At 44.6% G+C, this 26,390-nt stretch overlaps 1 protein-coding gene across 3 annotated transcripts in view; it reads left to right on the forward strand.

Moving 5' to 3' along the window:
• The first annotated feature begins 7,149 nt into the window (after nt 1-7,149).
• The window catches only part of BRWD1 (bromodomain and WD repeat domain containing 1), a 123,223-nt gene continuing 103,982 nt past the window's right edge, over nt 7,150-26,390 (forward strand). For all 3 annotated transcript variants that reach the window (XM_061193903.1, XM_061193904.1, XM_061193902.1), the window contains exons 1-4: nt 7,150-7,277; nt 7,362-7,420; nt 7,557-7,586; nt 7,758-7,817. In XM_061193903.1, coding sequence (XP_061049886.1) covers nt 7,229-7,277; nt 7,362-7,420; nt 7,557-7,586; nt 7,758-7,817 — 198 coding nt within the window. In that variant the 5' untranslated portion in view covers nt 7,150-7,228. The remainder of the gene's footprint in view (nt 7,278-7,361; nt 7,421-7,556; nt 7,587-7,757; nt 7,818-26,390) is intronic.

Genomic DNA, 26,390 nt, shown 5'->3' on the forward strand with positions numbered 1-26,390 from the left:
ACAACTATTTATTGTGTACTTACCATATGTTAGGCTTGGTTGTAGCTCTAGAGGGATTTCAGAGAGCAAGACTCACAAATCTCTGCCTACCCTCATAGAGTGGGAGGAGACAGGCAATAAACAAAAGAGATGAGCAAATTTCACAGTAGGTTAGAAGGTCAAAAGTACTAAGGAAAAAAGAAAGTAGGAGGATCTGCTTGCTAATGCAGGGGACACGGGTTCGAGCCCTGGTCTGGGAAGATCCCACATGCCGCGGAGCAACTAAGCCCGTGAGGCACAACTACTGAGCCTGCACGTCTGGAGCCTGTGCTCCGCAACAAGAGAAGCCACGACAATGAGAAGCCCGCGCACCGCAATGAAGAGTAGCCCCCGCTCTCCGCAACTAGAGAAAGCCCACGCACAGAAACAAAAACCCAACACAGCCAAAAATAAATACATAAATAAATTTATTAAAAAAAAAAAAAGAAAGAAAGCAGGAAGGAGAAAAGGGAAATGGGGGTGCAGAGTGAGGGTAAGTTTTACTTTTATTTAGGGTAGTCAGGGAAGGTCTCACTGAAAAGGTAAAATTTGAGCCAAGACTTAAAGGAGGAGAGGGACTGAGCCATGCAGTTTTCTAGGGAAAGAGGGTTCTGGCAGAAGGAACAGCAAGTACAAAGGCCCTGAGGCAGCAGCGTGCCTGGCACAACAAGGTGGCCGGTGTAGTCAGAGCAGAGTCAAAGGAGGGGAGAACAGTGGGACAAGAGGTCAGAGAAGTACCAGGAAGGCCAGCTCCTTGGGGCCTTGTGGGACTTGGGCTTCTCCTCTGAGTCAGATGGGAACCATCGGAGTGTTTTGAGAGGAGGGCAGACCTGACTGGTTTTAAGGATCCTTCAGCTAACTGTTGAGAATGGGCGGTAACGGGATGAAGACAGAAGGAGGAAGACATTTAGGAGGTTGCTGTGCTCATCTGGGTGAGAAGTGCTTAGATTCAAGATCTACTCTGAAGGTGGGCTCATCAGGGCTTACTGACGGATTGCACGTGTGATAGAAAAGACAGATGATTCTAAGATTTTTGAAAAGAGATTAACCAGGACCCAAATGATGTAAGAAAGGTTTTGTGAAGGAAGGAGTTTGGGGAACTAGGTGGATTCTTTCAGGCTAGAGGACAGATATATACAGACAAGGAAGAAATATGGGAGCAGAGGGGAGACCTGGAGAGCGGGTGTTCTGAACAGCCACAGGGGATACAGTGGAGGGTAGGAGTCATTACGGAGAGAATTAGTACCTATCAGAGTTCTGGAAGAAAACAGAATGCATAATCCGCTGGGATAATTGGGGAGGTTAATGATGCTATTTACAAGGGTGTGGGCGGTTAAAATAAATCAGCAAAGGATGGCACAGCGCCCTGGGCTGCCTCCAATGGCCATCTGACTCAGAAGACAAGCCCAAGTCCTGGGGGGCCAGGGGAGGTAGGGGTATCAAAACCCCGAGATGGCTGCTGTGTGGAAAGAGGGCCGTCCCTCGTGAACTGTGGCCTCCAGGAGAGGAACAGCGGCCGCCACTAACCTACAGCTTGGCAGGAAGGGAGCTGGGAAAATAGAAACCCACCCCTGCCATCTCCCGCCGGGGCCTCCTACTGGATGAAGCCAGAGGGCAAGAGAGCCCTTAACTGTTAGTGCAGTCAGCTGGGGGTGCAGCGGGGGCAGTGGGGGGGGAGGGTAGAGCCCGGATAGCCCCCCTTGAAAACCCACCCAGCTTTCAAAACAAGCCAGGAGTTCAGCTTTAGGTGATAGGGACCAAGAACGGCTTGATTAGAGAATATGCAAAGTTGTGCTTCGGGAAATGTAAAAGTCGTGATAGGATTAATCGGGCGGGGAGTCAAGGAGGAGGCTCTTTGGTGACCGAGGGAATGGAGAGAAAAATACTCATTTTTATGTGATAGCATCATGCTGAGAGAGAGGCATTGTTCAAAGAGTTTTACAGGCATCCTCTCTGGCAGAGCTCCCAAACAACACCAGCTATTGCATGAGCGTGAAAGAATACACGTCAGTGGTTTAGCACAGTGCCCAGGATACAGAAACATTCAACATGTGTTATCTGTTAGCTGTCATCCCCATTTTAAAGATGATTAAAAAACCAAAAACAAACGTTGAGCCACAGAAAAGTTGTGTAAGTGGCGTTCAAACACAGGGACATTCTGATTCTGGCTCCCACATTCCCAAGGTCATGTCCAACCTGTGTTTTCTGCAACGCCCTGAGAAACATTTCAAAGGAAGAACTGGTAAGTCTTGGAGACGGACACGGGCCAATGCCTGCAATGTGGGAACACTAGGAACTGAAGCCAACAACAAGGGAGAGGCAGAACTGGAGAGGCAAGAGATAAATGTGGAAACAATTTGCTGAGGGAGGCAGGGACAAGTTGCATTAAGGGGACAGCTGGCTGGGTTAGACTTAGAGGGAAGAAGAGGCCCTGAGAGAAAGGTGACACTGCCAGAAGGTGGAGGAAGGGCCTTGGGAATTAGATGCAAGGTCTGCGAGTGACTAGGGGCTGATCCCAAAGTCAGACATCTTCATTCGTTTTTCCTTTTAAAGTCCTCTGGAAGCCACGGAGCCACTAAGCCCATGCGCCACAACTACTGAAGCCCGCGTGTCTAGAGCCCATGCTCCACAAGAGAAGCCGCTGCAATGAGAAGCCTGCACACAGCAACGAAGAGTAGCCCCCGCTCGCCGCAACTAGAGAAAGCCCGCGCGCAGCAACAAAGACCCAACGCAGCCAAAAAAAAAAAAAAAGAAGAAAAAGTCCTCTGGGAGTCTCTGAAGATGTTAACTCTTCTATTTCTAGGGATTTATCTTACGGAAGCCCGGGAGCCAGTGTTTACCACATGGTGCCTGCCTTAGAGAAATGCAGTTTTTGTTGAATGAATGAAATGATGCAGGACTTTGGGTGCACTTGAATTCACTTCCATGTACTGATTCAGTTTTGTGGTATCGTTGTTCCGTAGGTCCAATGTCATCTACTTTTTTACATCCCTCAGAACTATGCTGATATTGTGCCTGCATCATTGATGTCTGCTAGCTGAATCTAAATTCAGTTAATAATGGACATTTGCATTAACATATTGATATTAGAATCTGAATGATGTATATAATTTTCTTTGCATAATCCCCACTGCTCACAGACCGACCTCATTTTTTACTTTTAAAATTGACCCTAATCTACTCTTTAATCCTCATTTTGGACCACTCTCCTATGTGAACTGTTGGAAACAGTCTGGTTTGCTCACCATTTTCCAGATGTGCTTTTCACACTTAATACCTTTGTGACTCCTAAATGGTGACTTGGAAGGCCCCACTGAATTTTTTTTTTTTTTTATTATGATTCATCCTTAGGCAAATTCTTAAACTTTCTAAGCCTCAGTTTCCTCATTCTTAAAATGAGAATAATAGAGTCTAGCTCAGACTTGCCTGTGGTGAGATAATGCACGTATTATGCATTTTCAAATTTCAGCTCTCTCACCTACTAGCTGTGCGATCTTGTCCAGGCCCCCTGGCCTTTGGGCTCTGATTTCCTCCTTCATGAAATGCGGCGACGGCAGAAAGCATTTTGCAGAGCTTGTGCTCCGTTTAAGGTAGTACTGTCCCACCGGGCTTGCAGCTGCATGCCCTTGGGCCCTTCGCAATCTCTGTGGGCCTCAGCTTTCTCAGCTGTGAAGAGAGCGTATTAACAGCACCTGACCGTTGTGAAGATCAGTGATGTGTATCCAGGATGCTTGCCAAGGACTAAAACATCATAGTAGCTCCCTTTTAGTGGAGATGGGTGACAGCATTATAGCTGATGTCACCAGCCATTAAGATCTTCCAACCCTTGCTTACCAAGCACTTTTTCGATAATTTAGTTTTCCATGTAGCTTTCCTGTGATGAAATGCAAAAGTTATTTCCATTTACCCAAAAGCAAACCTTAGTGTGTGCATTTGGAATGGCTTGGATTCAATTGCGTGAGGGACCCAAACATGATTCTCGCCTACCACTTCGGGCAGGTCCCAACTATGGAGTTGCTGATGGACAGTTTTCCCCCTCTTCACTGGCGTAAGTGGGAGTCAAATCTGGGTTTCTGTCACTTGACAGCTGAAGGGGGAAGATATTCTGCCTCTTGTCAGAAATCCTTGCGTCTCTATTCCAAACCTAGGAACAGTGCTTGTCATGGACGTCAGGGTAAGTTGTAAAGGAACTAGTAGGGCTTGTACAAGGGAAAACTCCTGTCATCTTTTCTGACCTCTTGTAATGGTTACCATGCTGCCCACACCAGAATTGCAGTTTTGGACAATGACCAGTGCTTGGGATATAAATTCTTGTAACATGTTTTGGGGCTGTCTTTTACTTTTATGATTTTGCTACAAAATGAAATATGCAATTCCTTCGTCTATCTCTGAAAGGTTAAATTCTCTCCTCTTCATGTCTTTGTTATTTGCTAACTTTGGTAATCTTGTAGCATCAGATCATACTGTCCCACAGGAATATATGAGCTGTAACTTCAAATAATCAAGTTGTTCCAAGCAGTTATCCACCGTAACAATTTAACTAGCCTGGATGCCCTATCTCAGTTGGTGGCACAACCTTGACCTACTAAGCCCCAAACTTGAGATTTTTGTGACTTTTCCTCTCATTCCACTTCAACCTCATCTTACTGATTGAACTTCCTATTTCTGAGCTTCTTTTTTTTCTTTTTAAAATTTATTTTACTTATATTTATTTTTGGCTGCATTGGGTCTTCATTGCTGCGCGCGGGCTTTCTCTAGTTGCGGCGAGCGGGGGCTACTCTTCGTTGCTGTGCGCGGGCTTCTCATTGTGGTGGCTTCTCTTGTTGTGGAGCATGGGCTCTAGGCACGCAGGCTTCAGTAGTTGTGGCTCGCGGGTTCCAGAGCGCAGGCTCAGTAGTTGTGACGCACGGGCTTCGTTGCTCCGTGGCATGTGGGATCTTCCCGGAGCAGGGCTCGAACCCATGTCCCCTGCCTTGGTAGGTGGATTCTTAACCACTGCGCCACCAGGGAAGCCCTGAACTTCCTATTTCTGAACCTGTCTCTCTCTCCATCTTTACACAATGATTGCCTTAATGCATCTCATCTCTTTCCTATTTTCGGGGTCAACTAAGTGGTTTTCCTGCCTCTTGGTCTTAACCCTTTCAAATCTATCCTACAATGAAAAGAATCCTTTCTGGCTTAGAACCCTTCAGTTGTTCCCAATTTTAACTTTCCCCCCCCCAATTTAAACTTGGATTTAATGGGTCCCATTCATACTTCCAAAGTCACCCCAAGTAGTCATATTAAACTTGAATTCCTTAAACTTGGAATGTTATTCATGTCTTGGCCCATTGTTGTTCATGTACCTGAAATCCCTTTCCACACACTGAAGACTCAAACTTCTAACATCTCCCCCTCCCACAGGTGGGTTCACCCTCCTTCTTGTCATTCTTTGCAACGATGTAAGCATCATTTCTCCTAAAAGACACTGAAATCTTGGTTGGCAAAGCTGTAGCTCATTCCTTCATCTCAATCCCCATCACTTGATAAGTGTTTGCTGAACCAACAGATACAAGAGAAGACTGCTGATGCACTCGTTCAAACACGTTTGGATCGCTCCCTCACAAACATATATAAAACCTTTTGCTATGTGGTGTCTAAATAATTAAAAGCTGGCACGTACAGGGTGCTTGCTGTATGCTAAGAACACATATTAACCCATTACACCCTCACAACCCTATGAAATAGGTACAAATATTATCTGCAGTTTACAAGTGAGGAAAATTGAGGCTCAGAGGTTGTGATTTGCTCAAAGTCACACACTGAACAGCCCGGCAAGGCCCAGGGTCAGTCCCACTCCAGGGTCTGCTCTAAACCACTACCTTTAACTTTCCTATGCTGTGGTTGTTATTCTACTGCGTAGGAATTGGAATTACAATGTCTTCTCCACGAGGGCAGTATTTTGCTCGCTGTTGTACCTTAGGGCTCCGAATAGGGCTCCTTGGCTATGCCGAGTGAATGAATCCGCAGCCTACCACGGCATTAAGGGAATTTTCTGGACCCTTGTGCACTGCTCCAGCCTCAAATCCTACTACTGTCTTCCAAGAGCATCCTAATGACGCATGGTTCCCCCCACGCGCCCCCCGCCCCGGTGTCCCTCAAGAGACTGGGCTGCTGCGTGTCTATTGCCCGCTTCCTCCCACCCGCCTTCCTATCCGGCTAAGTCATCGCCGGCCTGGACTGCCTTCCCGGACTAGCGAGGTTGACATCCTCAGCGATGTACTGCATTTTCTTTAACCCTTTCTACGAGACTGCTGGGTTCTCCTCGGGCTGCGGCTCGGCCTCATGATTCTATCTTCTTCTACTGAACGCGGCAACGTGGGCTCTTAGTAAACGTTTGCTGTGCCCTCCGAGCCACAGAGGCTCAGTGTCCGCGGCCCCCCGGTCCCCACCCCCATCCTGTGACTTCCCCGCATCCCTCCTCCCCTCCCGGGGGAAAGCTTCTCGGGCCGGCGTTCTCCTCTTTGCGGGTGACACGATTCTCAGTTGTAAGGGTTTCGCGTCCTCGAAGCAAGCGATCTTCCGTGGGGGGCAAACACACTGGCCCCACATGACCGTCCGTGAGGTCCTTTCCGAGAGCCCGAAGCTGGCGACCCCGCCGCACCCGCCGCGCGTCCTGGGGCCCCCCGGTTCCGCGTCCAGGGGGCTCCGTTCCGGCCGGAGACGCGGAGACCGGTCCCTCTCCCACCCCCACCCCCCACGACCCCCACCCGACTTCCGCCCCCGGTGCCCGCCCCTCCGCGCAGTCGGGCCGCCGCCTCACAATGGCCGGGAGCCTTCTCACCGCGCGCAGGGATCCCGGCCACGCGCGCTCCCCTCCCCCACGCGCCGCCTCCCCCGGGGCTCGACCCCTGGCGCACATAGTCTCCTCCCTGCGCCCCCTGAAGAGGAGGAGAGGGAGGCGAGGCTCGCTCTTCCGGCCGGGGCCCGACCGACGTTCGTCCGGTGGCGCCGGCGGCCCCCAACGGAGGAACTACTTTCTCTCCCTCAGGGGCACTACTTCGCGGAGGCGTCGGCGCTGGCGGCGCGCACGGCATGGCGGCGGCGGCGGCGGCGGCGGCGGCGGCGGCGGCGGCGGCGCGCCTGAGGTAGAGAGACGCCGGCCCGGTCAGGCCTCGGCGCGGCCTACACGCTTCGCTCGCCCGCTCCCGCCCCGGCTCCGCGCCCGGCCATGGCGGAGTCCTCGCCCGCCCGACGCCCGGTGCCCCTCATCGAGTCGGGTAAGACGCGCCGCCCCCGCCCCGGCTGCGGCCCCCTACCTGCCGCCGCGCCCGCTCCTGACCCGACTCCCCGTCTCCCCGCAGAGCTGTACTTCCTCATCGCCCGGTACCTATCGGCCGGCCCGTGTCGGAGAGCCGCCCAGGTGAGTGCGGGCCCGCGGGCGGCGGCCGCGCTCCGGGGTTCGCGGCCCCGCCGCCGCCTGGGGTCGCGGGAGGAGGGCGCCGGGCGGACTGGGGTGCGGCCCCCGCCCCCCTAACTGCGCGTCTCTTCGGCTGCAGGTGCTGGTGCAGGAGCTGGAGCAGTACCAGGTCTGTGCTGCGCGGCGGCGCCCGGCCCGCCGCGTCCCCTGCGTCCCCTGCCGGCCCTGCCCGGGGGCCGCTCGCCCGGCTCCCCCGCCCCCCGCCTCGCCGCCCCCCGCCCCGCAGCCCCCTGCCCGGCCCCGCGCGGTGGTCACTCGTGTGCGTCTCGGGTCTTTGCAGTTGCTGCCGAAGAGGTTGGATTGGGAGGGCAACGAGCACAACAGGAGCTACGAGGAATTGGTGAGAGTTTTGACATTTCCATCCCGGTATTTCCGAGCGCCCGCCCCCCGCCCCCTTTTCGGGGCTCCTGCTGGAGGGGCGAAGTGACCGAGCGGCGCTCGGAGGGCGCGGGAGGGCGGCCCAGGCGTCACCGGGACGACGGGACTCCCCCCTGTAGGTAGTATTTTGCTTTGGGGTGGCCGGGTTTGTTTGGGTAGGAAACGGCTCCGGGGGGCGAGGTGGCGGGGTGGGTCCCCAGGTGCGGTGCCTCTGGTGAGAGCCGTGGGCGCGCCAGCCATTCAGCGAGCTGCGCTCATCGGGGTTTCTCCTGAACCCGACTTGTAACTCGACCTGTGATTGGTCTTCCTCCTTTTGCCCCGCCCATCTTCTCCAACCACTTGTTCCTAGGAATAGAAGCATCGGTGTCTGAAAGGTGGAGAAATGTTCCTCTTTTTTCCCTCAGCAGAGTAATAAAAAACCTTGGCTGCTGTGAGACTGTGCCGCTCCTCCAGTACTTGTGCCGCTGTAAACTGTGCTACGCTTGTTGAATGCCTTAGGAAACTTAATGTGATGAATTTTTACGTTGCTGTTTGGTGTATGTAACTTAATATAGGCTCTAAATACGCAGTTTCTCTTTCTGGAGCACCATTTAACATAGATTACAGTTCTCTTTCCATTGTATTTTGTCGTCTTTTTTAGTTGCTCTCACAGTATATGATTTGGTTTGATTCACTCGTTTTGTCCTTAGTGAAATAAAACATTTTTCAGGAAAATATTTTTCCAATTTGTATATTAGGGCAAAGGATTTCTTTAGTTGCCAGGCCATATTCAGCATCTTGTATGCACAAAACAACTGGGGAAAAAAAAAAAGAGTTCCTGAATGATTTTTTACCACAGTTCTAATACCTGCAAGCAGAAGTTGGTAGAATATGATCACCACTGTTGAATTATACAAAAGAACAGAAATAGGGGGATTTGTTATCTGTATGTGAACAGTTAAGTATTTTTTAAAAAACTTAATTGAAGTATAGTTGATTTACAATGTTGCGGTAATTTCTGCTATACAGCAAAGTGATTCAGTTACATATACCTTCTTTTTCACATTTCTTTCCATTACGGTTTGTCACAGGATATTGAATCTAGTTCCCTGTGCTCTACAGTAGCACCTTGTTGTGTATCCATCCTCTAAATGATAGTTGGCATCTGCTGGCCCCAAGCTCCCAGTCCTTCCCTCCCCCACTCCCCCTCCCCCGTGGCAACCACAAGTCTGTTCTCTGTCTGTGAGTCTGTTTCTGTTTTCATAGATACTGAACACCTAAGTGTTAACAGTTAAAGTTGGGTGAATGTAACAAAAGATTCTATTTCAATTGTCAGTTTTAATATTTGCCTTCCTAGAGTTTTTTGAAGCAGACACTTAAAAGTGAATATTTTCAAGCAAGTGAGCTCTGAAGGTTCTGTATCATGGCAGAGTTTTTATGTTTTCTTGAGTTTGACATTTTGAGACTTCAGGAAATGTTTAAAGGACTGCTCCGTCTTATTGTTTTACTCCTGTTGTTAGGTGAAAACAGTGTTGTCAGTGAAGCAGAAAAGCATTATTATTTTTTAAATTTATTTTTTATTGAAGTATAGTTGAATTACAATGTGTTAATTATTGCTGTACAGCAAAGCGACTCAGTTATACACATATATACATTCTTTTTCGTATTTTGCATCATGGTTTATTATAGGATATTGAGTATAGTTCCCGTGCTATACAGTAGGACCTTGTTGTTTATTCATTCTATATATACCAGTTTGCACTGCTAATTCCAAACTCCCAGTCCAACCCTCTCCCACCTGCCTCCCCAGAAAAGCATCATTGACATGACAGTGCAGTCATGCTGCTGAAGAGAAAATTGCTTACATTTTGAAATAAGCGTAATGCTGTAACTACTGGAAAAGTTTCTTTAAAAATAGATTTGTATATTTTTTGGCTTTTGCTGGTAGAATTGCTTAAAACTTAAAATTCTGCTTTAAATTATTCAGAATCTCTCTTTGTGATATATCCCTATGATGTGGCTGCGACATATGTCTTCTCATTGTCTGGATGATTTGTCTGATGGGTATCCTCTTCCTCCTTTACCTTCCTCCCTCCTCCTCTCCCAGCACTAAGTGGTAGAGGATGAGTTTCCTATATAGAGAATTATTCTTTTGTCAAGGGTATATGACTAGCTTCTAGTTCTCCAACAAAGTCTTCTTTTTTAAAAAAAAAATATTTTAAGAAGTGTTCAAATATACACAAATGAGAATAATGTAATGAACCCACATATATCATAAACAAATTCATTAGCAATGTTTTTTTTTCCTTTGGTCTCACCCTGTGGCATGTGGAACATCCCTGACCAGGAATTGAACCTGCGCCCCCTGCAGTGGAAGCACGGAGGCTTCACCACTGGACCACTGGTGAAGTCCCCCAATTTGCTATACTTATTTATTTTTTTATATTTGGCTTGAATTGGGCTTCAGACAAGTTCCATGCATTGGGCCGAAATTAAATCTCTTTTTATCTTGCATAGTTTTTTTCCCCGTGCTGTTGATTTACTGAAGAGACTGAGTTATTCTGTAGAATGTTTCACATTTTGGTTTTGTCTGATTGTTTCTTATGATGTTGTTTGTTTCTTTACTTTGTTTAATTTACTCCTTTTTCTCAGTAGTTCGCATTCTTGGATCAGAACCACCTGGGAGCTTTATAAAATCTGGATGCCCAGGCTATGCCCCAGACCAGTTAAATCAGAATCTTTGTGATGGGGCTGGACATCACTATTTTTTAAAGCCTTTCGGGTGATTCCCATATCACTGTTTACAGAGCTACAGTTTATCTTAGACTTGTGACCATGCTGTTACTCCAGCATGTACTTTGGAAGTAAGAATGTTTTTGATACTTCTCAGGAGAATTGAGACTAGTTATCTCTCAATACCTAACCCTGCATTAGCAGTTGGGCCTGTGAATTTAATTGGAATTTTTATGATTTATAGGTGGTGAAGAAAGGGGAAGAATGAAATAGAAGTATAGAACTGGGCATGGGAATTGGGAAGGACTAGGTTTGTAAAGGAGGGGTGTATTTAAAAAGGGGGAAGTGATTTGATATACTTTGTGATTGGGTAACATGATAGATCAATTTTTGTAGGCAATCTCTTAACCAGAAAAAAAAAATCAGAAGATTCTTATAGTGTAGCCTATCATTAGAGGATTTATCGTCAGTAAGTCGTCATTTATTTATTTTTGGCTGTGTCCGGTCTTCGTCGCTGTGCGCGGGCTTTCTCTGGTTGTGGCGAGCATTGCAGTGGCTTCTCTTGGTGCGGAGCACGGGCTCTAGGCACGTGGGCTTCAGTAGTTGCAACACGCAGGCTCCGTAGTTGTGGCTCACGGGCTCTAGAGCGCAGGCTCAGTAGTTGTGGCACATGGGCTTAGTTGCTCCGCGGCATGTGGGATCTTCCCGGAGCAGGGCTCGTGTCCCCTGCATTGGCAGGCAGATTCTTAACCACTGTGCCACCAGGGAAGTCCCTTGTTATTTTTTTTTTTTTTTAAATAATGTTTGAGTAGGCCTTTTGTGTGAGGAAGAGTCTTCAGAGTTATTTGTATTGAAATCAGTATCTGGTTTATTAGAATTGTAAGTGGTCATATTTTTTAAACTTTTACGTTCATTTACAAATTTTAGAAGTCTAGTAACATATATAGAAACAAGTATATTTGTTTTTACATTTTGATTAGTGTTTAATTTGTCACGATAATTTAATCTTAAAATATTTAACACCAACTTAATATTGTTAATAAAGTTTCCTTGGGGGTTTCCACACTGTATATACAAATAGATGATGATTTTAATCTATAGATGCCTCAAGATGGCAAACATAAGATCTAAGCATAATCTTTCTAAGAATTTAACTGTTGTAAGTATATTTTATTTATTTATTTATTTAATTATTTTTATTTTTGCCCGCTCCATGCAGCACGTGGGATCTTAGTTCCCCAACCAGGGATCGAACCTGTGCCCCCTGCAATGGAAGTGCAGAGTCCTAACTACTGGACCACCAGGGAATTCCCAGTATATTTTTATTTTATTTTATTTTATTTATTTATTATAAATTTATTTTAATTAATTTATTTATTTTTGGTTGCCTTGGGTCTTCATTGCTGCGTGCGGGCTTTCTCTAGTTATGGCGAGCGGGGGCTACTCTTCGTTGTGGTATGAGTGCTTCTCATTGTGGTGGCTTCCCTTGTTGCGGAGCACGGGCTCTAGGCACGCGGGCTTCAGTAGTTGTGGCATCTGGGCTCACTAGTTGTGGCACACGGGCTTAGTTGCTCTGCGGCGTGTGGGATATTCCCGGACCAGTGCTCGAACCCGTGTCCCCTGCATTGGCAGGTGGATTCTTAACCACTGTGCCACCTGGGAAGTCCTATTTTATTTATTTTTATTTTTAAAATATTTAGTTATTTATTTATTTGGCTGCATCGGGGCTTAGTTGCAGCATACGGGATCTCTCATTGTGGCGCGTGGGCTCCAGATTTCGCGGGCCCAGTAGTTGTGGTGTGTGGGCTTAGTTGCCCCACGCCATGTGGGATCTTAGTTCCCCCATCAGGGATCGAACCCGTGTCCCCTCCACTGGAAGGTGGATTTTTAACCACTGGACCACCAGGGGAGTCCCGTAAATGTATTTTAAATTTATTGTAGTAAATTATTCTTTTTTACTCTTACAAACATTAAAAATAGTTAAGTTATTACAAAACTTGTTACTATATCAGAATAACTATAACTTGCACAAGTGTATCTATACTTCTTTTCTTCATATCTACTTATTTGTCAACCTTCCTCAGTTTATGAATTCACTGTCCAAGCCAAGGGGAGAGTGGTGTTACCATCTTGAGCTCCCTACTGGATTAAGGACTCAGGTTATGATTGAAGATTATGACTCAGGACTTGAAATTTGGGTGCACTGCCAGATAGACTCTACTGGAGTCTCAAATTGAGCCTTTTTTTAAATAGTAAGGCTACTTATTTACCCATTTAAAACAAAACAACTCCTGGGACTTCCCTGGCGGTCCAGTGGTTAAGAATTCCCACTTCCACTGCAGGGGGGCATGGGGTCGATCCCTGGTTGGGGAACTAAAATCCCATATGCTGTACTGCGTGGCCAAAAATAAATAAATAAATAAAACTCTGTATTCCCCACCTGTATTGCAATTAGTCACATTACCGTTTTATTTTCATTGTGGGATTCTAAAGACCCTTCATCCTGAGTGCAGCTTATTTCTTTCCTCTCTGTAGGGATTCTGCATTTTCTTTGTACTTGACTATAGAGATCTGTCATTCTACAGGCATTTCATTGACAACACTTGGGAACACTTAATGATCATGGCAGTGTGATGATAAGTGTAGTCTAGCAATAGAGCAGTATTAAATTAGAAATTTGGGTTTTGGTGCCAGGTGGCTAGGCTGTAATCCTGACTTTTTAGCATTACTTACTAGATGTTCTAAGGCAGGTTATTTAATCTCTACCTCAGTTCCTTGATCTGCAAGACAAGGGTAATAATAATTGTATCAAAGTGTTGTTGTGAACCTTACATGGAAATAAATGATTTTGCAGTGTTTATTAGTAACAATGTTGATAGGACAGTAAGTCATAATATTGTTAGACTTCCCCTTCACCTAATTTATATTTGTAGGGTCTTATAAAATAACAAAATACAGTCTCTATGAGCTCTAACACTTGTATGAATGGTACCTGGTATTCACCCTTATGGATGACCACAGAGTAGGAAGGGGAACGGCAGTCTCTATACCTTAGTGCTGAATAACGGTAGTGGTGTCGCAATCTGAGTCACTTAGCCTTGACTGCTACTTTATTATTTATTTATTTACTTAATTTTTTGGCTGCGTCAGGTCTTAGTTGTGGTGCACAGACTCTAGTTGTGGCGCACAGGCTCAGCAGTTCGCACGGCCTTAGTTGCCCTGTGGCATGTGGGATCTTTGTTCCCCAACCAAGGATGGAACCTGCATCCCCTGCATTGGAAGGCGGATTCTTAACCACTGGACCACCAGGGAACTCCCTTGACTGTGCTACTTTAAAAGAGAATAGTTATTAGTTACTTTGTTTTCATAGGCGCATCTAATCATAACAGTTATTTTCCTCTAAAGCAGGGGTCTCTAACCCCTGTGCTGCAGACTGGTAGCTGTCTGAGGCCAGTTAGGAACTGGGCCGCACAGCAGGCGGTGAGTGGCTGGCAAGCAAGTGAAGCTTCATCTGCCGCTCCCCATTACTCCCCATCACTTGCATTATGCTTGAACCATCCCCACCCACCCGCCCTAGTCTGTGGAAAAATTGTCTTCCACGAAACTGGTCCCTGGTGCAACAAAGGTTGGGGACCGCTGCTTTAAAGGACAAAGGTCATGTGATGTTTTAAAAAATCTCCTACCTATGTGGAGTTATCTGTCTCTCTTTTTTTTTTTCTTAGCTCTTTATTTTGAAGCTATGTTATTAGGTGCATACAAATTCCAAACTGTTATCTTCCTGTTGAGTTGATCCCCCCCCTTCTTTCAAATGGACTTAATTTTTTAGAGCAGTTTTGGGTTCATAGCAAAATTGAGTGGAAGATACAGAGATTTCCCATATACTCCTGCTCCCATAAATGCATAGTCTCCCTCATTATCAACATCTCCCACCAGAGTGGTACATTTATTGCAGTTGATGACTATTTTGACATATCATGCTCATCCAAAGTCTATAGTTTATGTTAGTGTTCTCTTACATTTACATTCAGTGCTCTTGGTATTGTACAGTCTGTGGGTTTGGACAAATGTACAATGACATGTATCCACCAGTATAGTATCATAGAGTAATTTTACAGCCCTAAAAATCCTCTGTGCTCTGCCTAAATGTCCCTCCCTTCCTCCCTTCCTCCCTTCCTCCCTCCCACTGATGTTTTTGCTGTCTCCATAGTTTCACCTTTTCCAGAATTTGACTCTCATTTTATTTTATTATTATTATTTTAAGATTTATTTATTTTTAAATTTATTTATATTATTTTTATTTATTTTTGGCTGCATTGGGTCTTCATTGCTGCGCACGGGTGTTCTCTAGTTGTGGTGAGCGGGGGCTACTCTTCGTTGCGGTGTGTGGTCTTCTCATTGCGGTGGCTTCTCGTTGTGGAGCACAGGCTCTAGGCACGCAGGCTTCAGTAGTTGTGGCATGCAGGCTCAGTAGTTATGGCTCGCGGGCTCTAGAGCGCAGGCTCAGTAGTTGTGATGCACGGGCTTAGTTGCTCCGCGGCATGTGGGATCTTCCTGGACCAGGGCTCGAACCCATGTCCCCTTCACTGGTAGGCGGATTCTTAACCGCTGCGCCACCAGGGAAGCCCTGACCCTTTTTTAAAAAATTAGGAAATACTCTCTCTTCATACTTTTTGCCTTAAAGTCTAACATTGCCTCATGTTATTGTAGCCAGCCCAGCTTTCTTTTGGTTAGTGATGGCATAGTATGTTTTTTTTTATCCTTTTACTTTTGGTATTCCTGTGGTCTCATTTTTAAAGTGTGTCTCCTGAAACAGCATGTAGTTTTATTCAGTCTTTTAGTTGGAGTGTTTAAACCATTTGTATTTAATATAATTACTTAAACATGATTGTGTTAGGCCTACCAAGTATCTGTTTTATATATGTCCCATTTATTTTTCCTCTCTTACTTTCTTTTGGATTAACCAGCTGTTATTCTATTTATTTTTTTTTTATTGCTTTTCCATAATATATCTTTTTATTGTTTTAGTGGTTACCCTAGAGATTATAATATGCATTACCATTTACTTTAGGTACTTTAACCACTTCTCGTATAAACGGAGTTAAAACTATTAGTTGTCACCCTCTTGTCCTTTGGGCTATTAGCATATTTTACTTTTACATATGTTATAAATTTTTCCAGGTGTTATTGTAGTTGTTTTATGTTATTTTATTTTATTTTTTTTGGCCACACTGCACAGTATGCAGGATCTTAATTCCCCGACCAGGGATCATACCCGCATACCCTGCATTGGGAGTGCGGAGTCTTAACCACTGGACCACCAGGGAAGTCCCTGTAGTTGTTTTAAAGTCAATTTTCATTTGCTTATCCACCTGTATACCTTTCCTGATATTTTTAATTCCTTCCTGTCTTTCCATGCCTCTTATATGTGATTATTTTTTCTTCAGTCTCCACAACTTATTTTGGTATTTCTTTTAATGAAAGTTTGTTGGCAGTGACTTCAGTTTTCCTTTTTCTTTCTTTCTTTTTTTTTTTTTTGGTTTGAAAACGTCTTTGTTTTGACTTTATTTTTAAAAAATATTTATTTTTTTGATTTATTTTTCTTATTTTTTGGCTGTGTCTGGTCTTAGTTGTGGCACGTGGGATCTTTCATTGTGGCGTGCGGTCTCTTTGTTGTGGCGCTCAGGCTTCTTTGTAGTTGCAGCGTGCGGGTTTTCTCTCTCTCGTTGTGGCTCCTGGGCTCCAGGGCACGTGGGCTCTGTAGTTTTCGACATGCGGCCTCTCTCATTGAGGTGCACGAGCTCAATAGTTGTGGCGCGTGGGCTTAGTTGTCGTGCAGCATGTGGGATCTTAGTTCCCCGACCAGGGATCGAACCCGACTCCCCTGCATTGGAAGGCGGGTTCTCTACCACTGGACCATCAGGGAAGTCCCTTGACTTTATTTTTAAAGTTTTTTTTTCTTTTTTTAATAATTTTTACTCATTATTATTATTAAAAAAATATTTTTTGAAAATTCATTTATTTTTGGCTGTGTTGGGTCTTTGTTGCTGCGCGCTGGCTTTCTCTAGTTGCGGCGAGTGGGAGCCACTCTTGGTTGTGGTGTGCAGGCTTCTCATTGCGGTGGCTTCTCGTTGCAGAGCATGGGCTTTAGGTGCACGGGCTTCAGTAGTTGTGGTGCGCAGGCTCAGTAGTTGTGGTGCACGGGCTTAGTTGCTCTGCGGCATGTGGAATCCTCCTGGACCAGGGCTCGAACCTGTGTCCTCTGCATTGGCAGGCAGATTCTTAACCACTGTGCCACCACAGAAGCCCAGATTTTTTTTTAAAAATTAATTAATTAATTTGTTTTTTTGGCTGCGTTGGCTCTTCGTTGTTGTGCGCGGGCTTTCTCTAGTTGCGGCGAGCCGGGGCTACTCTTCCTTGCAGTGTGCAGGCTTCTCATTGCGGTGGCTTCTCTTGTTGTGGAGCATGGGCTTTAGGCATGCAGGCTTCAGTAGTCATGGCACGTGGGCTCAGTCGTTGTGGTTCGCGGGCTCTAGAGCGCAGGCTCAGTAGTTGTGGTGCATGGGCTTAGTTGCTCCGTGGCATGTGGGATCTTCCCGGGCCAGGGCTCGAACCAGTGTCTCCTGCATTGGCAGGCGGATTCTTAACCACTGCGCCACCAGTGAAGCCCCCCAGATTTTTTTTTTTAAGCTGTGAAATTCTGGTTGGTTGGTTCTGGTGTTTTTTTCTTTCAGCACATTAATATTGTAAAGCCAGCAGTCTTACTATTGCCTCTTTCAAGATAATGTTTTTTTCTCTGGCTGCTTTTTAAGATTTTCATTTTGTCTTTAATTTTCAGAAGTTTTACTATGATATACTGTAGTCGTTATCTATCACTACATAAAAACTTATCCTAAACTTAGTGATTTAAAACAACACAGATTAATTAAGTAATTATTTTTACTTGGCTGCGCCACACAGCATGTGAGATCTTACTTCCCCGACCAGGGATCAAACCCGTGCCCCCTGCATTTTAAGAGCAGAGTCTTAACCACTGGACTGCCAGGGAAGTCTCACAGATTTATTATTGTCTCTATTTAAGTCAGGAGTCCAGGCACAGCTGAGCTGAGTCCTCTGTCTCAGTCTCTCTCAAGGCTGCAATCAAAGTGTTGGCCAGAGCTGGGGTTTCAACTGAAAGCTTGACTGTGGAAGGATCTGCTTCCAAGTTCACATCGTTTTTGGCTGGCTTCAGTTCCTGGAGTGGATTGTTAGACTGAGAGCCTCAGTTCCTAGTTGCCTCTTGGCTGCTCTCAGCTCCTTGCCACATTGATCTCTCCAACATAGTAGCGTGCCTCATTGAAAGATGAAGGCAGAGAAGGCAATAGTCTGCAGGCAAGACAGAAGTCACAGTCTTTTGTAACCTAATAATGGATGTGTTACTCAATGTTAGTGTGTTCTGTTGGTTAGAAGTAACTTACTCAAGGGGAGGGGATTTCACAGGTCTGAGTACCAGAAGGTGGGAATGTTGGGGTCCATGTCAGAAGCTGCCTACCACATGTGCCTAGGTAGATTTCTTGGCATTTACTTTGCTTGGGGTTCTCTGAGCTTCTTGTATCTGTAGTATATCAAGTAGTTCACTGTATAATTAAAGTCCCATATGGAAAGCATAGAAGAATAGGGCAGAATATGTATTTTGAAGAGATAATGGCTGAGCATTTTCCAACATCTGGGCCATCTCTGGGTCTGCTTCTTTTCGCCACACCCTCTCTTGACCCTGGGTCTCATATTTTGCTTTGTTGTACGTCTCATCATCTTTTGAAGTGTACTGGGCCTTTTTGCGTTAAAAGAGTAGTGTAGTTAGTCTCAGTAAAGGATGTGCTTTTTTTTCCTCTCTCAAAGCTGTTAGTTTGTGGGGTTGGGTCAATCTGATCTGTAGCTGATCATCTCTGGTGTTTGGTGCAGCTTTAGTTGCATTCACTTCATAACTGGCTTCACGTGTTTTGAGGGTGGGATTGAGACTCTCTTTCAGCAGAGTTTGGAATTTGGGCACCAGTGAGATTCTTTTGTTTAAAATTAATTAATTAATTATATTTATTTTTGGCTGCGTTGGATCTTAGTTGATGGCACATGGGATATTCGTTGAGGCATGTGGGATCTTTCTTTGCGGCACACGGGCTTCTCTCTAGCTGTGGCGTGCAGGTTTTCTCTTCTCTAGTTGTGGCACGTGGGCTCTGTGGTTGTGGTGTGCGGGCTTTCTAGTTGAGGCGCGCGAGTTCAGTAGTTGTGGTGTGTGGGCTTAATTGCCCTGCGGCATGTGGCATCTTAGTTCCCTAACCAGGGATCGAACCAGTGTCCCCTGCATTGTAAGGTGGATTCTTTACCACTGGACCACCAGGGAGGTCCCACCAGTGAGATTCTTGAGAGGTCTATACTTTATAGCTGAGTTGCCAGCTTTCCAAATTTGTAAGATCTTGCGCTATTTTATAGTCCAGTTGCCTACATTTTGGTTGATGAAGAGTTCTCTTTGCTCTCCAGTTCTACCTTGTTGTCCTATCCCTAGCCAGCTGCTCTGCATCCAGTTTTTGGCCCTGGGCAGTTGGTGAAGGCCTGTGGAAGGGAATCGGCATGGGTGCAACTCACTCTGAGGAGGCTCCTTAGTGTTCTAATCAGTCGTCAGCCCACAGGTGGCTGTTTAAAAGTTTGACAGATTTTTCCTTTTTCCTTATGTCTGTGTCAGTTCTTCCTGCCTGTCTGCTACGGATGGAAGCAGCTGTGAGTGTTTTTTCTGTTCACAGAAGGGCTCATCAGTTTCTGGGGTACAGTTAATTTAGATTTGTTTCCTTAGCTCTGTGAAGGGGGTAGATAATCCAGCTTGTTCTCATTTTTAAGGTGAGAGCAATGGTTTTTCTTGCATTATCTCCTTTGAAATAGTTGGAATAGATAAATGATTACTTTTGACTTTTAAAAATTATGTGGGACAGGAATTCCCTCGTGGTGCAGTGGTTAAGAATCCACCTGCCAATGCAGGGGACACAGGTTTGAGCCCTCGTCCGGGAAGATCCCATATGCTGCGGAGCAACTAAGCCCGTGCGCCACAACTACTGAGCCTGTGCTCTGGAGCCCGTGAGCCACAACTGCTGAGCCCCCCGCACCTAGAACCCATGCTCCGCGACAAGAGAAGCCACTGCAATGAGAAGCCCACACGCCGCAACGTAGAGTAGCCCCTGCTCGCCCCAATTAGAGAAAGCCCGCACGCAGCAACGAAGACCCAACGCAGCCAAACATAATTTTTTTTTTTTTTTTTTAATTTATATGGGACATACAACCACCTGTAGTTATCTGTAGGTACAACTAATTATATTTCTTGGCACATAGTAGGCTCTCAGTATTTATCGAAAGAATTAATGTTTAATGCTTAATATATGTTTTTACTGAGAACCGGTCATTAACAGTTTGGTTATTAAATAGTATTTTGTCTGATCTTTGATTTCTTAAAATTTCTCTAAGAAGTGTACTTCATTTGTAGGGCAGTTAGGGCAGTGTTTAGCACCGAATGGTCACGAGATACATGGAAGTTATACATCCCTTTTTTTTTTTTTTTTTTAAAGCTCCTTAATCCATTTCATTAGGAACCTACAAAATAGAATTTTTCAATGATTGTTTATTATGTTTCCTTTTTTATGTGGAAATGGGGAAATGGCATTTTTTTTGAATTATGTATATTCAAATGATGGTGTTTTAATTCACACTGAACAACAACAACAAAATCTTGATAAAACAAGAAATGGGAGAAATAAAAACTGATTTCTGAACCAAATGTGTACTTACACAATAGTGAATCACTGGGAAATGTAGTCATGGAGTAGGTAAGCTCCATGTGAAGATAACTGCATATAGGAATTCAAAAGCGTTATAGCACATACTCTTTGTTTTTTAAATAGATAGGCCTCAAAGTTTTTTTTACAGCACTTTTTTTTTTTTTGGCTGCATTGGGTCTTCGTTGCTGCGCGCGGACTTTCTCTCGTTGTGGCGAGCGGGGCCTGCTCTTGGTTGTGCTGTGCAGGCTTCTCATTGCGGTGGTTCTCTTGTCACGGAGCATGGGCTCTAGCCTCGTGGGCTTCAGTAGTTGTGGCACGTGGGCCCTAGAGTGTGTGGGCTTCAGTAGTTGTGGCTCGTGGGCTCAGTAGTTGTGGCTCGTGGGCTCAGTAGTTGTGCACGGGCTTAGCTGCTCCATGGCATGTGGGATCTTCCCAGACTAGAGATCAAACCCATGCCCCCTGCATTGGCAGGTGGATTCTTTTTTTTTAAAATTAATTAATTAATTAATTAATTAATTAATTTTTGGCTGTGTTGGGTCTTCGTTTCTGTGCGAGGGCTTTCTCTAGTTGCGGCAGGTGGGGGCCACTCTTCATCGCGGTGCACGGGCCTCTCACTATCGCGGCCTCTCTTGTTGCGGAGCACAGGCTCCAGACGCACAGGCTCAGTAGTTGCGGCTCACGGGCCTAGTTGCTCCGCGGCATGTGGGATCTTCCCAGACCAGGGCTCGAACCCGTGTCCCCTGCATTGGCAGGCAGATTCTCAACCACTGCGCCACCAGGGAAGCCTTGGCAGGTGGATTCTTAACCACTGCGTCACCAGGGAAGCACCAGGACTATTTTTTTAAGGAAGTAAGTTTATTGGCGGTTGATAATTCATCTTTTCTGAATTGCCTTTTTATATCTTTTACCTGCTTTTCTCCTGCTGTCTTACTGTTTTGCAAGAATTCTCCATATATTAGGTTATTCTTTAGTCTGTCACATGTTCTAAATTCCTTTTTCCAGTTTGCAGGTTGCTTTTTAGTTTTCTTTGGAGGTGTTATTTATTTTTATTTATTTATTTTTATTTATTTATTTTTATTTATTTATGGCTGTGTTGGGTCTTCGTTTCTGTGCGAGGGCTTTCTCTAGTTGCGGCAAGCGGGGCCACTCTTCATCGCGGTGCGCGGGCCTCTCACTATCGCGGCCTCTCCCATTGCGGAGCACAGGCTCCAGACGCGCAGGCTCAGTAGTTTTGTGGCGCACGGGCCTAGTTGCTCCACGGCATGTGGGATTTTTCCAGACCAGGGCTCGAACCCATGTCCCCTGCATTAGCAGGCAGATTCTCAACCACTGCGCCACCAGGGAAGCCCTTTAATCCATTTTGAGTTTATTTTTGTGTGTGGTGTTAGGGAGTGTTCTAATTTCATTCTTTTACATGTAGCTGTCCAGTTTTCCCAACGCCACTTAGTGAAGAGGCTGTCTTTTCTCCATTGTATATTCTTGCCTCCTTTATCAAAAATAAGGTGACCGTATGTGCATGGGTTTATCTCTGGGCTTTCTATCCTGTTCCATTGACCTATATTTCTGTTTTTGTGCCAGTACCATACTGTCTTGATTAGCTGTAGCTTTGTAGTATAGTCTGAAGTCAGGGAGCCTGATTCCTCCAGCTCCATTTTTCTTTCTCAAGATTGCTTTGGCTATTCGGGGTCTTTTGTGTTTCCATACAAATTGTGAAAATTTTTTTTCTAGTTGTGTGAAAAATGCAAGTGGTAGTTTGATAGGGATTGCATTGAATCTGTAGATTGCTTTGGGTAGTATAGTCATTTTCACAATGTTGATTTTTCCAATTGAAGAACATGGTGTATCTCTCCATCTGTTTGTATCATCTTTAATTTCTTTCATCAGTGTCTTATAGTTTTCTGCATACAGGTCTTTTGCCTCCTTAGGTAGGTTTATTCCTAGGTATTTTATTCTTTTTGTTGCAGTGGTAAATGGGAGTGTTTCCTTAATTTCTCTTTCAGATTTTTCATCATTAGTGTATAGGGATGCAAGAGATTCCTGTGCATTACTTTTGTATCCTTCTACTTTACCAAATTCGTTGTTTAGCTCTAGTAGTTTTCTGGTAACATCTTTAGGATTCTCTGTGTATAGTATGTCATCTGCAAACGGTGACAGCTTTACTTCTTCTTTTCTGATTTGGATTCCTTTTATTTCTATTTCTTCTCTGATTGCTGTGGCTAAAACTTCCAAAACTATGTTGAATAATAGTGGTGAGAGTGGGCAGCCTTGTCTTGTTCCTGATCTTGGTGGAATCGTTTTCAGTTTTTCACCATTGAGAATGATGTTGGCTGTGGGTTTGTCATATATGGCCTTTATTATGTTGAGGTAAGTTGATTGAACTTTTATAATATATAATCAGCGTTGTAGATCAAAAAGAAGGTGGTTATTAAATACACTGTGTTGTGCTTTAAGGTGTTAAGGAATTAGGAAGGAATTGGTTTTGAACTATACCTTAACCAATAGCTGTGTAGCCATGTGTGCTTTCTGGCCTTGTATTTGGGAAATAATATTTCTCTTCTGAATTATTTAAGTCCATTTACTTAAGTATTTTAGACATTTCAGGACTCAGCACCTGAACCTTTGACTTTCCACCAAGTACATTTCTTTTATTTGATTCTTAGTAAACTCTTGATTTATGTTTGTATTGCACTTTATGAATTTCTTTTAAAGACATAGCTAAAATGAATAGGTTTTATTTCTTTTGGTCATTTGGAATAGGACAGACTTCTGGGTGAAATAACTAAGTCTGGCTAGGAGATGTTTTGCATTGATATTGAAATCTGTGGTCTTTACTATGTACATGTGGCTGAAATTGTTATTTGACCAAGAACATTTATTATTTCATATCTTCTGTAGGCTATACATGTGTAAAATTCATGCATTTTAAAGTACCTGTCTTGGGAATTCCCTGGCCGTCCAGTGGTTAGGACTCTGTGCTTCCACTGCAGGGGGCATGGGTTCTATCCCTGGTCAGGAAACTAAGATCCCACAAGATGCGTGGCACGAAAAAAAAAAGTGTGCCTGTCTCTTCTGTTTTAATACATCTTGTTAAACAGTATTTTTAAAAAATGAAGTTTGACTTCTTTGGGAATATTTGTGTCTTCATTAAGTTCCATATGCAGCGGTCCCCAACCTTTTGGCAGCAGGGACCAGTTTCATGGAAGACAGTTTTTCCATTGGGTAGGGGGAGATGGTTCAGGCGGTAACGCGAGCGATGTGGAGCGGCAGGTGGAGCTTCAGCCACTCGGCCACTGCTCACCCTCTGCTCTGCAGCCCGGTCATGGTCCTTGGCCTGGGGGTTGGGGACCCCTGCCATATAGGATCCATACTTTAATTAGTCTTTGCACATTTTGATCATATTCTGCTCAGAAAATTCTGTCATTTTGATTTGGTACAACAAAAATCTCAAGATGAGTGTTTTCTTTTCAGAAGTCAGGTGATTTATGTCTAAAGTCCCTGAGAATTTTGCATTCTGTGTTTTATTCTTTTCAGATGATCTGATGGTAGTTCTAGAAATAGCAGGAGAACTCCCTGTCAAGAGTATCAGAAACCTTATGGGAATTACCTGGTGGTCCAGTGGTTAGGACTTGGTGATTTCACTGCTGGGGCCCGGGTTTGATCCCTGGTCGGGGAACTAAGATTCCACAAGCTGCGTGTTGGCCAAACAAACAAAAAAAGAATATCAGAAGTTTTAGATATTTTTTCTGCTGAATAGTTTGTAATTTGGAAAAGGTTATATGGTCTAGAAACAGGGGTCATTGTTTTGCTAAGGGGGGAAGAAAATATTAATAGACTGCACAGAAATGCTAACTAAGGATATGTCGGGGCAGTGAAACTGAGAATAAATCTCCTGAGGTAGGGGACCGTTCCCGTAAAAATTCTCCTCCCTAATAAAATAGTCACAAGAAGAAAGAATCCTTCCCTTCCAGCATTTCCAGGGTATGATGGCAAGAGCTGCAAAAACCATCCAGCAACGTAAAAACTAAGAGTCTGAGGGGAAAAAAGCCAAAATGTCAAGGCTGCCCAAGCAGAAAGACATGCTCTTTTTTTTTTTTTTTTTTTATAAATTTATTTATTTATATTTATTTTTGGCTGTGTTGGGTCTTCGTTTCTGTGCGAGGGCTTTCTCCAGTTGCGGCGAGCGGGGGCCACTCTTCATCGCGGTGCGCGGGCCTGTCACCGTCGCGGCCTCTCCCATTGCGGAGCACAGGCTCCAGACGCGCAGGCTCAGTAGTTGTGGCTCACGGGCTTAGTCGCTCTGCGGCATGTGGGATCTTCCCAGACCAGGGTTCGAACCCGTGTTCCCTGCGTTGGTAGGCAGATTCTTAACCACTGCGCCACCAGGGAAGCCCAGACATGCTCTTTAATGACACCATTAGATCACTGCATCGATTCCATCTAGAGACTTGTTAAGACACCATTACATATCTTTATTATTAGTTAAGCCATTGCTTTGCAGCAAATGAAGTATTCAACAAGCCTATTTTCATGTGCTGCGCAATCTCACAAATCATAAAAGCATGTCCACCAATCTGAATATCTATCTGTAACAAAGTCACCCACCAACCATCTCAGTAAAGTGAGGCTTGCCTGGAAAATGCTATTAATGCTGACTTCAGTGTTGGCTAAGCAAGCAATCACTGCTCTGGGAAGCTAAAACTGGTTAACTTTTTTGAATTAAAATACATTGAAATGCTTTTAAATGAAGGATCTTCATGCCAGCACTAGAACATTTCTCTGCCTAGGTCCTTTTGTATATACTGAGTGTTAAGCTCCTTTTTCCTCTTATTTATATAGGAATATTCTGCCATTGACTACTAAACTTGTACTTTTTATTTAGTTATTTATTAAAAATTTTTTTTAAATTAATTTATTTTGGCTGAGCCATGTCTGAGTTGCGACATGCGGGATCTTTAGTTGGGGCATGTGGACTCTTAGTCATGGCATGCATGTGGGATCTGATTCCCCACCCAGGGATCGAACCTGGGCCCCCTGCCTTGGGAGCATGGAGTCTTACCCACTGGACCACCAGGGAAGTCCCTAAACTTGCACTTTTTAAATAAAGAAGATCGTCTATCTCATCAGAAGCTGGGGGGAATTTCTTAAGCAAGGAAGACACCAAATTTTTTTTTTTTTTATAAAAGGCAGTGCTTTCTGTCACTTCTTATGTTTCATTGTTATACTGTACTTTTCATTGTTATAGGAATTATGATATGGTAGTTTACTTACACGTTTTCCGTTGCAGGATTTCTAGGTGTAGCTTAAAATAATTTGAGGGAAAGCTAAAGATCAGACAGGTACATATTAAAGATATTAAATATTTATTCTAGATCCTGATTAGATTACAGCATCCCAAACTTTACAGAAAAAGCTACTTTTCCCCATAACGTTCCATTTATTTATTTATTTTTTGGGAATTTTTGAATTTTATTTTTTTTATACAGCAGGTTCTTATTAGCCATCCATTTTATACACATCAGTGTATACATGTCAATCCCAATCGCCCAATTCATCCCACCCCCCCCACCCCCCGCTGCTTTCGCCCCTTGGTGTCCATACGTTTGTTCTCTACTTCTGTGTCTCACTTTCTGCCCTGCAAACCAGTTCATCTGTACCATTTTTCTAGGTTCCATATATATGTGTTAATATACGATATTTGTTTTTCTCTTGCTGACTTACTTCACTCTGTATGACAGTCTCTAGATTCGTCCACGTCTCTACAAATGACCCAATTTCGTTCCTTTTTATGGCTGAGTAATATTCCATTGTATATATGTACCACATCTTCTTTATTCATTTGTCTCTCGATGGACATTTAGGTTGCTTCCATGACCTGGCTATTGTAAATAGTGCTGCAGTGAACATTGGGGTGCATGTGTCTTTTTGAATTATGGTTTTCTCAGGGAATATGCCCAGTAGTGGGATTGCTAGGTCATATGGTAATTCTATTTTTAGTTTTTTAAGGAACCTCCATACTGTTCTCCATAGTG

This window comes from Eubalaena glacialis, chromosome 6 (assembly GCF_028564815.1).
Source record: "Eubalaena glacialis isolate mEubGla1 chromosome 6, mEubGla1.1.hap2.+ XY, whole genome shotgun sequence".
Lineage (NCBI taxonomy): Eukaryota > Metazoa > Chordata > Mammalia > Artiodactyla > Balaenidae > Eubalaena > Eubalaena glacialis.